General features: G+C 35.6%; 1 protein-coding gene across 5 annotated transcripts in view; it reads left to right on the top strand.

Moving 5' to 3' along the window:
• The window catches only part of SBF2 (SET binding factor 2), a 326,647-nt gene that overhangs the window by 194,584 nt on the left and 117,189 nt on the right, over nucleotides 1-14,874 (top strand). For all 5 annotated transcript variants that reach the window (XM_082317789.1, XM_082317787.1, XM_082317788.1 and 2 more), the window contains 6 exons: nucleotides 7,764-7,896; nucleotides 9,468-9,576; nucleotides 10,299-10,412; nucleotides 11,248-11,325; nucleotides 13,888-14,001; nucleotides 14,511-14,639. In XM_082317789.1, the coding sequence (XP_082173915.1) occupies nucleotides 7,764-7,896; nucleotides 9,468-9,576; nucleotides 10,299-10,412; nucleotides 11,248-11,325; nucleotides 13,888-14,001; nucleotides 14,511-14,639 (677 nt within the window). The remainder of the gene's footprint in view (nucleotides 1-7,763; nucleotides 7,897-9,467; nucleotides 9,577-10,298; nucleotides 10,413-11,247; nucleotides 11,326-13,887; nucleotides 14,002-14,510; nucleotides 14,640-14,874) is intronic.

Below are 14,874 nucleotides of genomic sequence, written 5' to 3'. Positions count from 1 at the left end.
AGAGGGCTTTTGCTGCTCCTTTATATAGGTCTGCAGAGGGTTTTAATTAAATTGGTAATAATGAAGTGATATCAACATGCAAATGACAAACATCACTGTGTGTCTTCCTAAGTAGATCATATACTGTGCTTAATCCCTGTTTCCTTGTGCCTGTGTAATTTTGGGTTTGGATGACAACCGTCTGCTTGACTCAGTGTTGACAGAACACAGTTGATATTGTTAGACTTTGGGGGAGCAATAGTGGTAGGAGTATTTATCCATCAGCTGAAGAGATCTTTCTTATATATATATATATATATATACTCATTTTCATAGTCTCTTTGATGTGCTGTTTAACGATCATTTGACTTTTATGGCATTTATACCAGAATCTTTCTGTATGGTCCCCCTGTTCCTTACCTATTCGCTCCCTCCCCGAAGGCTGGTTTGTAGAGAAGCCTTCGTTCTGCCCTGCTTCTTACAAAGAACACGCAACGTTCATGGTTCAGATACTGAATTGCTTTCACTTCAGTTCCAAAATCAAAAGTTTATCTCTAAAAACGTGTTTTGATTTCAGTACTGCATGTCACACCCATGTTTGCTTCTATGTGCTCAGAAATGAGTATGAACACTTTATTCATGAAATGTTTGATCCTTTGAGGGAGCCTTTGCTGAAGGCTCTGTGCTTTAGAGACTGCTTCTCTTCCTCCTTAGTCTGACAAAGATCAAATAAGTTAATCTCTTGGGGTACTCGTCTGACTCATGTTCTCTGTTACCCAGCCAGAAAGCAGGATAAATTAACCCTCACAAAACTCTGCTGGCACAACTAAATTGTTCCCCATTTGTGAGCAAGTTTGGCTATGATTTAATCATGTAGCGTGCAGTGCAGTCCTACTCTAATAACAGAACTGCATACTTTTCTAAATGTGAATTGATCCTGAACTGAGTGACGTAGCAATTTTTTGGGGTTGTTTTAACTGTGTGCAGTTGATTGGAGATACCGTGTAATTTTTGGATTGACAAATGAGTGCAATTTGGCAAGTATTACCTATATGAGTATTGAGTACAATTGTTGCCTCTTATTTATTAGTGAAGCTCGTATTTTGTTCATTAGTAGTGCTACACAGCTACATCTAAAAATAAAAATGAAAAGAGTTTTGTTTTTCTCTACTTTTTTCCCCAGTTATCTTTAGAGCTTGACACTGCCTGGCACAGAACTTGTACTATGCTCTCTCCAGTGGCCTTTCAGAAAGGCTTTTCAGTCTTTGTTGACCCATTTCCTGGATTAGTCTGGCTAAGTTACGGATTATTTTGTCTATTAAGCTTTTTCTTGTGTCCAGTAATTCAAGAATGGCATATTGGCATAATAATGTATTCAATTAGTTGAGTTTCCAAATCTCATGTTTACAACTCTTTACGAAAGTCTGAAGAAGTTAGTGATAATATTTTGATTTCATGCAATATAGAGGACAGTTAATAATTTGTCGAGTACGCTTTGTGTTTGGGGTTTTTTTTTTAATCATGCTTAAATAAATACTTAAATTCTAGAACAACAGGAAGCAGGCAGAATGATACATTTGTTGATGTAGGATGTCAGATAATTTAGTACAAATTACAGATTCTTTAAATACTTGAAAACAGTGAAGGTCAGGAAGCCTCCATTCAAAATCTTCCAGCGTATGTATAATATTTTACAGGATGTCTGTCTGTCGGTAGACTGCAAAAGAGTAATCTGTAAAAATCAACTTGTTTGTTGTTTTTCGTGTTGTCTATTTATGCCGTGACAAATTAGCATCGGATGTAGTGTGGAGTCTGAAGACCAGTATGCGGTTCAAGGTTACAGACAGACACGATTTTGTCTTGTAGCATGGGAAACTGGGCTCAGGCTGTTATTTGGAACTGTTTGTTTTCAGTAAACAACATGCAGGGCTTGAAACAACACCTCGGTGGCTTGGTCAAATGATTTAATCAGTAGTCTAAATGGTTTAAAAAAGGAAAGTAATCAAAAGTCTTACTATTTATAATTTGTTTGATTTGATCAGATGAAAATTTCGTTCACAGTCATTACATTGTTCATACTCCTGAAAACATATTTCAAAGTACATGTGGAGTAATAATTTTGTATTGAGTTAGTGGCTATCATCTTGAAAATAAGAAAATTCCAGATTAGACGTCTATATTGTACACTTCATTTTATTTATTTTATATTCTTCTGTATTGTATACAGAGTATTTAAAAAAAAAAAAAGAGAGAGAGAGAGAGAAGGAAGGAAAACAACGGGTACCAAAAAGCTGTCTGGGCTGTACACGTTTTTCAGTCAGTGGAAGTGGTTAGCCTGGGTTTCACTGTCCAAGTGCATTTCCAAACTGAGTAGCCTGTTTTCAAGAAGTTGGTCAATATTGGTGATTAGCATCTCAATGGAAGAGCACTTCTATTATGCAAAAAAAAAAAAAAAAAAAAAAACCACAAAACAACCCAAACAAAAACAAACAAAAAACCCCACCCCCAAATTTCCAAACATCATCTTAGGTATAAATTTAGTATTCCTTAGGCTGTGAAGCTTTCGTTCAGGAAAGAAAAGAGTAAGAGCCAGTGAAGTTCACTTTAAACTGTCTTTTGTGAAAGATACTTAAAGAAATGACCTTATTATTTTTATATGAACTCTGATTACACAGGACAAGTCTAATACTCTCATTGCGGTATATTCATTTGCATTGTAGGTACCTTGCAGAAATAAAAATAATTTTATTTTCAAATGCAAGCAAACGAGATTTCTAGTGTTTTTTTCCCTTTCTGCTGAAATGTCGCCAGTTTTGGTGAGGTGACTTTCTGCTTTTTATGCATTCAGAACACAGAAAATGGCCCAGAGAATTTAGAAATAACTTTTAGATGGAGATTCAATCCATTGAAAGTTCCAGGTTCAGCTTGAAGTTAAGAACATTTATAAAGTTATGTCGGTTACACTGGGTAACTATCACACGTTTCCCACGCGGGTTTCTTGTACACCTTTGGACTTAGCCCAGATGCGCAGACAGGGCGTGCAGGAGATCTGTATCCTGCACTTCGTTCTCTGCTGCTCTGCTGAGGGGTTTTCTTGTGCAGGGATTTCAGGCAATGATAGATTGCAGGGCAGTAATGTACACAGTTCACAGCTACTTTTAACTGCTTTTTCTAAGGACCTGCTAACTTGGACATGTGACAGGGATTGCCAAACTGGAGAGACAATGCTTCTTATCCCTTTTGATATGTGAGTAGTTGGCCAGTGAGCTTTCCTTGCCCCTACCAGCCTCTTTCCTTGCTTTGGTGATGGCTTTCATCTGTCCCTGTTCAAACTCAGAGAAGGTTGGATATTTCCCAGTGTCCTTACTGGTTTTTTTTTCCTGCTATTCCTTACAAGACCTGCTGATTTATGACAGAGATGTGTTTAGATCGTCTCAATTTTGAACACTTTCATAAGTTCTGCAAATAAAGCAATGCTTTTGTCTTACTCAGCAAAGCTGGGGCTACATCTGGTGCATTTGTATCACAGCAAACATTTCAAGTTCATCTTTCATGGCCAGTTAAAACATAGTGAACATCTGAGAGACCAACTAGCAGAATGTAATAAAACCATGTTTGCAATAAATATTCTTCTGTGTGGCATCAAGTTCATACACAGGAGATAGTTGCTAAAAGTAGTCATCTTAAATATCAAATTATATTGGTGCTGATTAAGCTACAATGAGAAATGCCTTTGTGGAGTACAAACTGAAGCTTTATCTGCGGCCACTAATATGCAGCAAAACCAGACTAACTTCCCCAGTGAAACTATGAAAGCCTCTCAAACTGTATCATCACTGCTTAGTAGTTTAAATAAAAAAAGGCACTTTGGTTTATTTCCTTTTTTTTCCCCTTCTTTTTATTCCAGTAAGTGTTTCCTTTTGAGTATAGTCCCTTTGTCCTCCAATAAAACCTTGGGAGGAAGGTAGAACTTGTGAACTCCAGGCTTACTGTAGTTGAGTTCAGGTGACAAACTTGTTGTTGTTGTACTTCCCCCCCCCGAGTTTTACAGAGACAAAGACCTTATTTTTCTGGTTACCAAGAACATACTCTATTAGGAAGAAAAGTTGAACTTCAGTGGAACTTAGGCACTGAGTTTTGACCTGTCTTCTAACATAGTGTACAAGAACTTGGGTTCTTAAAAGAAACAATCAAGAAAAATTAGCAAGGAAAAAAAAAATTTACACTGACTAGACATCCAAAATTTTCTATAAATTGAAGACACTTACCAAAACCCATTTCTTACAGTGGTAAAGATAAAAATCTAACAGACATACAAGTTAACGCTATATATGAACATGAAGATTACCTGTATTAGCTATACAAGAGTATATCATTTTAGTATTCCCTACAAGACTCCGTGGTCTTGTGCTGTAGAGCCAATGTGTTCTTAATTTTTTTAATAGAATGAAAAAATCAATGTAACCGTAGTATTTTGTTTTGGCTTCATAGGCAGGTATCGACACTAGAAAGTCAGAATGTTTTGTGTACATCTTCTTTTTAGAAGGCCAGTGTTCAAATAATATGAAGCACTTGCAGGTGTTCTCCTTATACATAAACAAATAATTTTGATTTCCACTTCATTCATCTATTTTCTTAGTAAAAATTTTGCATTTTTAAGTGCTCATTAATTATGTACTATTGAGAATCATATATTGTTTTGATATCTGATGAGGAAGCCTATATTGAGAAGAGATTTCAAGTGAAAAATGCTGATACTGGATAAGATTCAAGACTTTTAAAGGTATTAAAATTAAGATATTCCTTCTAGACTCTTGAATCATCATAATGCACCGCAAGAGAATGTCACATAGCTAGAAAAAAGGGTGATTTTTTACACAGCTTGATTTCAATTGAATGCTTTCAGTAAAGGAATGTTTTCATTCTATGTAAAACACAATTTATAGCCAATAACATGCAGAAAATATTTTATATGTTACCTCTCAGCACAGGTTGCAATTTTAAGACGTGCAGAATGGACAACCATTTTTTTCAAGAATTTTTACTTATAGATATTTTGATCACAAGAGGTTTTGGGTTTTTAGAGAATTTAGTTGTACCAAATGTTGTGAATATTTGTGAGTTTTGTAGGGATTATTTTCCTCAGTAATAGCTGCCAGAATATTAAAGTTTTATAGAGGATTGCTTGAGAATTTTTATATCTTATTATAGGGGTAGGAGGGGTAGGAAGCCTCTACAGAGGGGTCTGCACAGGCTGGATTGATGGGCCGAGGCCAACTGTATGAGGTTCAACAACACTAAGTACCGGGTCCTGCACTTGGGTCACAACAACCCCATGCAACGCTACAGGCTTGGGAAAGAGTGGCTGGAGAGCTGCCTGGCAGAAAAGGACCTGGGGGCGTTGGTCAACAGCCGTCTGAATATGAGCCGACAACGTGCTCAGGTGGCCAAGAAGGCCAATAGCATCCTGGCTTGTGTCAGAAATAGTGTGGCCAGCAGGACTAGGGAAGCGATCATCCCCCTGTACTCAGCACTGCTGAGGCCACACCTCAAATACTGTGGTCAGTTTTGGGCTCCTCACTACAAGAAGGACATTGAGGTGCTGGAGTGTGTCCAAAGAAAAGCAACGAAGCTGGTGAAGGGTCTAGAGCACAAGTCTTATGAGGAGGGGCTCAGGGAACTGGGGTTGTTTAGCCTGGAGAAGAGGAGGCTGAGGGGAGACCTTATCGCTCTCTACTGAAACTAGGGTGTAGTGAGGTGGGTGTTGGTCTCTTTTCCCAAACAGCAAGTGATAGGATGAGAGGAAATGGCCTCAAGTTGTGCCAGGAGAGGTTTAGACTGGATATGAGGAAAAAATTCTTCATTGAAAAGGTTATTGAGCACTGGACCAGGCTGCCCAGGGAAGTGGTTGAGTCCCCATCCCTGGAGGTATCTAACAGACGTGTAGATGTGGTGCTTAGGGACATGGTTTAGTGGCAGACTTGGCAGTGCTAGGTTAACAGTTGGACCTGATGATCTTAAAGGTCTTTTCCAACTGAAACAATTCTATGATTCTGTGATTCTATAGGAAAAAAAGTGTCATGTTTAAAAAAAAAAAATATTCATAAGTGTCTTAATAAGATATTTGATGTAGAATGAAATGGTATAAAAAGCTCACTTAGCTTGAAAACAAAAACTTGGTTTAAAGCAAAGAGTATACTCCAAAGCAATCTTTAAAATCTTTTGGGAAAGGAACAAGGGCAATTTTGCCTAAAAAGGGCAGTTCAAGTTTTTAATTTCTTACAGAGATTGTTTTTTAAGGAGGTAGCAGTTTCTTTGTATTCAAATATATACATAGTGTCGTATGTACATACACAAGCAAGGACAGTATTTCAAGTTAGCTTCTAACTGTTCACTGATGAGTGCTATTTCATTCACATAAGGAAGCTATACTGGTTTTTCTTTAACACTGTCCTTACATGGTGTATTATAAAGCGGTTTGTTTTATACTAGCACAGTATTAATTATGCCACTGAAAGCAATAGCAAATATTTGCAACAGTACCTCACTCAGCATTATAACAAAGCCTTCTATCCTTGAGTCCTCTCAAGTCTCTGCCTTTGATTTCATGAGTCTGTCCTTAGGATTCTTGGAGAACCGACTTTGAAAGCACAAGCTATTGTGTTATTGTTTGACTTGTTCATCCTAAGAATTTAGCCTTTTTCTCAAAAACCCTCTCTGAATCCTTGTCCCTTTATATTTATGAACGAAGCTCCACTCCAGCAAAGCAAATTTTCATACAACATCATAGAAAAAAAAAGATTTGTCAAAACATGTAATAAAAATTACTTAAGCAAAATAAAGTGTTAATTGTCATATGAATATAGTGGCTCTCAGTAGTCACGCTTCTTATTGGGGAAGATGATTGCAAGATAAGCAGTAGCTTTGTAAAGGTAATACAGGCTGTCTTACTGATAACACAAGCTATGCCCTCAGGGAAACATCATACATTCCAGCATATTTCAGGAAATTTCATAAATTTCAGCGTATCTCACATATCTCAGACACGTCTGCTTCTCAGGATGGGACTTTGTTTTAAAGGAAATGTATTTTTGGTTTTCCCCTGAAAGCACATGGCTTTGTCTCCTAGGTAAATTATATTGTCTTAAAAAACCCCTCATCATCTGATTCATGAGTCTTACCCTAAATCTAGTGGGGCTTGTTTAAACAGCCAGCTCTTCTTTAACATATCCTTCTAATGACATGTACACTTGTACTGCCCTTTTTTAACATTGTGACTCCTGAATGCTCTCCATGGATGAATGTATTTGCTAGGAAGTCTTTGTCATTTTCTTTTGAGTTTGGCACTATGATTTTTTTTTTCCCCCCCATGGAGATACATAAAGGTTCATAAGGTAAGCCTGGATCAGTGACCAGAATTGACTTCTAGATACACAGAAGGCTATGCAGAAATACACATAATACTGCTTGAAGTCATTATTAAGCATTGCTGGGGTTTGTGCTGAGAAGAGGAAAGCCTTAAAAGTGGTATTGAAAGGGAGATATAATACAATATATTTGAAATGTAGAAATACATTCAGATAGTATTTTAGCAACCTGAAAAATAGAAAGGAAGCTGCACTAGTTAAATAAAAGGTAGGAAAACTTGGGGTTTGGCAGTTTATACATTTATCATATGCTTTTTCAAAATTTCTCCAGAAAATGGTACATTTTAATGTAATTTTGATTCTTCTTTTGGCACGTCATTACAGGTTTTTTGTTTGTTTGTTTGTTTGTTTTTTCAGGAATCCAAAATGTACTCAGCTTATTCTGTGCTGTGCTTACAGAAAATAAAGTTCTCTTTCACTCTGCAAGTTTTCAGAGGCTCAGTGATGCCTGTAGGGCTCTGGAGTCTTTGATGTTTCCCCTCAAATATAGGTGAGTTGAGTTTTGAATCTTTGAACTCTGGCTAATTTTATAACTCATTTTATAACTTAAATTACATTGTCCTTAACAAAAGATTTGTACTATGTTTGTTCAAATAAGCAAAGGTTTTCATGATCATATATACAAGTTCTAGTCTGTACACATTATTAATAAAAATCTGGTTGCATCACAACACTGGAAACAATTAAGGGAGAAACGTCCAACCTACAAATACAGTAGAAACCCTACTCACAGCATCAGTCGGATGGTAAAACTTGACCGTGAAGATCCACGAGTAAATGCATGCAAAAGATATGGGGGAGACCTAATAACAGCTTGCCAACAAGTAAGAGGAGGTGCATGAAGGGAGAACAAGAGATTGGGGTCACAAACCGAAACAGGGGAGAGGAAGGTTTCTGACTGGATGCAGGGAAAACTAAGCAGTGGAACAAAGAGCCTGTGGTGCTTCCATCCCTGTAGGTTTTCAGGACCAGCTGGACAGAGCTCAGGGCAACTTGATCTGGATTCGGTCTTGACCCTGCTTTGAGCAAAAGGTTGGACTAAATGATCTGCTGAGGCCCTTTACAACCCAAAAGTTTGTGTGGTTCTAAGATAACATCTACGTTAGCTTGTATCACAGTTTTAAGTCACTGACAAATGTCCACCAGAGAATGAATTCAAATGAACAAATCGATTCTATCTAAAAAGCCACATCTGAATCCAGCATTTTGAAATGGAAAACTTAATGTCAAGCTGTTTGGCTTTTTTAGGACAAAGACATCTAATTCTGACTCATGTGTTTTAAAAGATGCTTGTATTTTAGTAGCATATTTTTATTTAAAATATTTCAGAGATGGGCTTCATCTTAATATAGAATAAGAAGGAAAAAAATTGAAAGTGAGTTTGGGAATATGTTTCTTAATGCTAAAGTAGTCATGAATGTACATTTTTAATAACTATAAATTAGGTGTTCAAATGCATTGATCAATTTAGATACGGATTTTCATGTTGCTGTGATGAAAACACTAGTGTTTTTAAATTGTCGAATCAAGTAAACAATATCTGAAATACAGAATTCTATATATAATGTTTAGTTGTTATTTCAATATCAAAGCAAAAGATTTCATTTAAAGATTTCTTATTAATGATATTTTACAAAAGGCTGAATTGTAGGTGTCTGGCCAAAAACTAGCCATCTTTTTAAAATGGAAGTATTATGCATAAGTTTAATGTCCCTAGTTACCTAAAAGTTGTGGACAAATATAATGTCCATATAACATAAATGTTATAAATATAGATAGTCTTTTCTTATTTTGCAAAATACTCTTGTTTACAATCAATTGTAGACCCTATAATGTAATAATTTCTGGAGTTTACATGACTGATGTTCTTTTAACAGCATGGCACTTTATAAAGAAGTATTTAATAAGTACTTTAATCCTTAGTATTTTTAAAATACAGGTATTTATAGTAAATTTAATATGTAAAAGGAAGATTTTTATTTTTTTTTTTTTTTAAGAAAAAAGCCCTATGTGAAGGGATAGTCAGGAGCTTTTATTTTATTTTATTTATTCTTTTCACAGCTATCCCTATATTCCAATTCTTCCTGCACAGCTATTGGAAGTTCTCAGCTCACCAACACCTTTCATAATTGGCGTACATTCTGTCTTTCGCAATGACATTCATGAGCTTGTAAGTATGTCTACCCAGCATATTCATAGTCACGATGTGATTTGTGATGTTTAGTTGCAGAGATTTTCTGTGCTTGGGAGGTGTTTATCTGAACAATACATATACTTTTAAAATATTACCATACAAGACAATCAGTAGGAGAAAAAAGAAAAAGCGTCAATTCTTTTGTAAATACATTGAGATTATAAACTAGAGGAGGGAAACAATTTGATTCTAGTGCAGGATGGGAAGGAATGGATCCCTTTCCAGCTTTGTCCATGTATTTGTCATGAGTTTGAACAATTCACTTACAATTTTCAAATGTGTCCTCAATTACTTTTTTTTATCCTTACTTTTTAAGTACGTGCTTAGAGAAACTGGACCAGGTTTACAAAGGTACCTAGAAACATGTAATTTTACTTAAAGTTGTCCTCATTGTGTCCTTTTGCAAACAGCCTATTAGATCACTGAACACAGACCTGGAACATCCAGTAACAGAAGTCACTTTTGAAAGTTTGGCCTAATTTCACTTTCTTTGGTTTAGTTCATTTTTTACAGCTAGATGCAGTAATATGAAGTATTTGGAGTATTTCCTTTATCAAAAGCTTTCTATACATTAAAGTTAATACTGTTTTAATTTGTTTGTTTTAACTTATGTGCAGATCATGAAATTTGAACTGCTGTGTTCTTAAACTATGCTCACAGTATACACTACCAATAATATTTTTGTTTGTTCCTTACAGTTAGATGTAATCATAGCAGACCTGGATGGAGGCACAATTAAAATTCCTGAATGTATTCATCTTTCTCAGCTGCCAGAGCCACTGCTACATCAGACTCAAATGGCGCTTTCTCTAGTATGTTTTGATACAAACCCTATTTTCTATCCTCTTACTGATTTTTAAAGAATGAAAAATGAATTTCACTATTAAATCACTTTCAAACACACTGGAAATGTGAGATTTAAAACTATCATTCCTGCTAACGTTCCTGTTTTTAGAAGAATTTATTATCTAAAGTTAGAGTTAATATCATGAGTAATTTACTACTACAATGTTTTTTTCACTATTCAGAAGGAAGTTAGTGATTTTTCCTTCCTAATAATGCTTTTTTAGTAAGAGTTCAACCTCAGTGTTTGAGCAGCATTGTTACTATTCATTTTAGCTTCTTTTCTGTTTTCGTAAATTCGTTTCAACTGTACATTGTCTTGAAGTTTAACAAACGAATGACCAATTAGTCTTAAAGTTTATTTGTATGATGCCTCTATATCAATATTCAGGAGTAATTGATTGTACATTAGGGATTCACCAAAAAAAGTAGTTCCATTTGTCTTTTTAGTATCATTGTCATAAGTTAGAAAACACCTTATTTAGAGGCTTCTGAAAAAATACTATCTTCAAGAGAATAATTTTCGGTTTGTTAATCTGTTTCAGATTAATCAACTCTAAAATCCCTAACTATATTGATTAGCTTCATGAACTGTAATAGGAGATTTTAACTAGCTCACTTATAGAAACGTGAAGCTGAGAAATTAATCCCACCTTTATTTCCATACAGTCTTCATAATTTAACTCAATCTATTATTTGAGGTACTTAATATCAGTGAATATTAATTTGAGAAAGAAGAAAAAAATAATTTGTCCTTTGCTCAGCAAAATGAGGGAAAAAAATTTTGTTTAAAATATTCTCTAGGTTTTGCATCCTGATTTGGAAACAGCAGATTATGCGTTCCCTCCGCCACGAACAGCTTTATCACACTCAAAAATGCTGGTAAGATTTCTGTGTTTTGTCTAACTTTCTTAAATAGAAAACTGTTGACATTTTAGACTAACTTTCTTTTAAGAATTTCTACTTTGTGTTTTCTTTTCTGTATCCATATCTTTTATAGTATTATTGGTGGAGCAAAGAAATGCATCCTGCCCACTAATAGCATTCTAATGGGTTAGAAGTTTTTATAAACATACTTTTATTAATATGGAAGCACCTTATTTTCTTTTAATATTGCTGTCTATTAAGTTGCCTTCTCTGTTTTGTAGACCAGTAAAGCTGCAGAATTGTACATGAGTGGGCAAACTGGTCTATTATTGTGTGTGTGTAAATTTTAAAATTAAGTTGTCTTATAGACACCTCACCCCACCCCCAAGGAAAAAAAAAGTTCAGAAACATTAAAAATGTTATTCAGGATCTAGATTTTAGAGTAAATATGAGTAAAGATAGAAGTGGTAGCTGTGTCAACAAACATAAGTTACTGGTTTTACAATAATAATGATTGTTATTATGCATTGCATGCTTGGACATATAGGGAAAGGAGTTGTATGTTTTTTAACATTGGATTTGGCTTTAATGAACCTCAACCTGAATGAAACAATATGTAATTGTCTATACTAAAAAAGTCTGTAGAAAGTTTTGTACTAAAACCTAGTTAATTTAGATTAAAAGTAGTTTTGAAGCCATGATAACTTAACAACTTTGTAAAGCTGATGTTTTTAGCTTGTAGGAGTGTCTAGAATTGAACATGAGTTGGTAGTCCAAACTAAAATCCAAAAGGTGTAGGTACATTAAAAAATGTAAAACTCTGAAGTGGTACAATATATTTGTTGTTCTTATTTCTTGCTTTAAGATTCATTTTTTTCATTGCTGAAGGCAGAAAATGTCATCCAGATTTCATTTAAACTAATGGCAAAATTCAGCTAAGATCTCACTTTGAATAGTGAAGTTATGAATTAATGTAATTTTGTATCAAAATAAGAATTTTCTTAAATCTGAAAGTAATGACTATGTTTTCATGTAGTCCAAAAAGTCAGAGTACAAATGTACCTGTTAAAATCCTAGAGAGCAGCCTGGACACAAAGAAAATGAGAGTATCTCTTAGTAAAGTGAGCCCTTAAAAAACTAAGTTAAAAATAGAATAAAACCGATCATGTTCCAGAGGATAAACAGACATCTAGAAAAATATTCTAATAGGACAGCTTTATAGAATTTTATATATAGCTAAACTTATTTTTTAAAAAATCATTACATGCTTTAACTTGTTTAGGTTGTATTTTGCTTGTTGATTAGCTGATCAGCTGTTTACTTGATTTGTTAATCTAATATTCTTTGCTGCTTGTAACTTTTAAAGTTACAGTTTGTTTTAAAAGTCCTTTGAGACACCATAAAACCTGAGGTCATAAAACATTTTTTATACCTCATGTTTTAGATGTGGCAGCAGTCTGAGTAGGTACCTGAGCTAAGATAAAATAACGTGGGGGGCACAGGATTTGATCCCAGTCTTCAGTTGCATCTGGGCCAGCTGAAGATGTCACTGCCCCAAGTCTGCCCCCAACTGTTCATATCATTTCCGTTAACCCGTAGATGTTTACGTAAGCACTCGCTTACTCTTTTAAATGAAAATAAACCAGGACTTTAAAGATATACTTTTTAAACTTTTTAAACTAACCCTGGCTTATTTTGGCTGCAGTAGATTGACAAGTGAAGACATGAGTTGGAAGACTCCTAGACAAATAGCTGAGCAAACTTAGAGCAGTCTCCTCAGCTGGCAGAGGCACGGCGGATCACGATCACTGCTCCCCGGCCAACTCCCCCCAGTTTATATACTGAGCGTAACGTCATATGGTATGGAACAGCCCTTTGGCCAGTCTGGGTCAGCTGTCCTGGCTGTGCTCCCTCCTGGCCTCTTGTGCACCTGGCAGAGCAGGGGAAGCTGAGAAGTCCTTGACCAGTATAAGCACTACTTAGCAACAACTAAAACATCAGTGTGCTATCAACATTATTCTCACACTAAATCCAAACCACAGCACTATACTAGGAAGATAATTAACTCTATCCCAGCCGAAACCGGGACATTCCCCCAGCAGCAGCAATGCCAGCTTAGGCTCCTCTGGTTCCCTGCCGCCCCTGCCCACTCCAATGGTACTGCTTGTGTAGTGCTGCAGAGCCACATGTATTTTAGGGAATAAATCCAGGATAAAATACCCTCTTTCCTTTATTTAGCATCAGTTTTCTCTCATGGCAGTTCCTTCATGTGGTTCACCACATGACCACCCCGACAGTTACACTTGCATTGCCCAGAGGCTGTTGTGCAGGCACAGAAAAGAGCAGTAGGAGTAAAGGGGTGAATATGTGCTAAGTCTGTCATTGCCATCTGAGGACAGGTCAGTGAAACTGTAAGCCTCATATAAGATAACTTCATATGCGTGCAAGTGTCTCCATATGCTACACTGCTGCATTGTCTGATGAATTAGTAGGTATTTCTCAGATAGCTTTATACAAAGTGTGGAAAAGTTTAGAATAAGAAAATGTTTTGACAGCATATTCAATTACTGCTTACAGGATAAAGAAGTGCGAGCAATCTTCCTTAGGCTATTTGCACAACTTTTCCAAGGATACCGGTCATGTCTTCAGCTGATCAGAATTCATGCTGAACCAGTAATTCATTTTCATAAGGTAAAAGAGAAGCAGTTATGTATATTTAATTAGTATTTGTTTGTGTCATGTTACTCCCACAAGCTTGCCTTTTGAACAAGTGTTAAAGTTTAAAAAAAATAAGATAATTACATTTTGACATAGCACTATATCAGTGCATTTTAGTGGGGCTAATTGCAGGGACAGTGATGAAATGTGAAACAAAGTTAACATTAAAATTTAATACAAAGAAACATTTGAGGAATCATTAAGGACTTTTTAAAACATATGTATGTAATTAAAAGACAGTACTTGAAAGTACTAGTTTTCTGTTATTGCCTGTGAGATTTATAATATGTGTGCATCAAACTTCCTGTTACATCACTCCTGAATTTAGGTATAAAAAGATACTAGGTAATATAAAAGATTTAATTAGAAAGTACCACATATTACTATCAGGTGGTGAAAATGTTTAACTGCTAGTAGATGACTGGTAGGTTGTAGTTTTGGTACTTATAGAATACATGCATTTTTTTCTATCTTTATTGCAGGCAGCCTTCTTGGGGCAGCGAGGCTTAATTGAGAATGACTTTCTAACCAAAGTTCTCAATGGAATGGCATTTGCTGGTTTTGTGTCAGAGAGGGGTCCTCCTTTCAGAGCCTGTGATCTTTTTGATGAGGTGAAAACTGTTTCTATATTCCCAAGGAAATTAGAATGTACCTATGATATTTCAGCATGTGAAAAACTATTGAAATGCTTCTGAATCCTCACTGTTTATTGTGTGAAGTTTATACTAAACTTCTCAGTTCTCATTTTCTACTAAACATACATTTCTAGCTTACTTCAGTAAAATTATGCCCTGCTCATGTGTATGAAGTTAAACAGTTGTATAAATCATGGTAATGCTGTTTCTG

This window comes from Platalea leucorodia, assembly GCF_965183815.1.
Source record: "Platalea leucorodia genome assembly, chromosome: 7".
NCBI lineage: Eukaryota > Metazoa > Chordata > Aves > Pelecaniformes > Threskiornithidae > Platalea > Platalea leucorodia.
The sequence above is the reverse complement of the archived record's forward strand: the minus strand, read 5'-3'. Positions and strand labels throughout refer to the sequence as shown.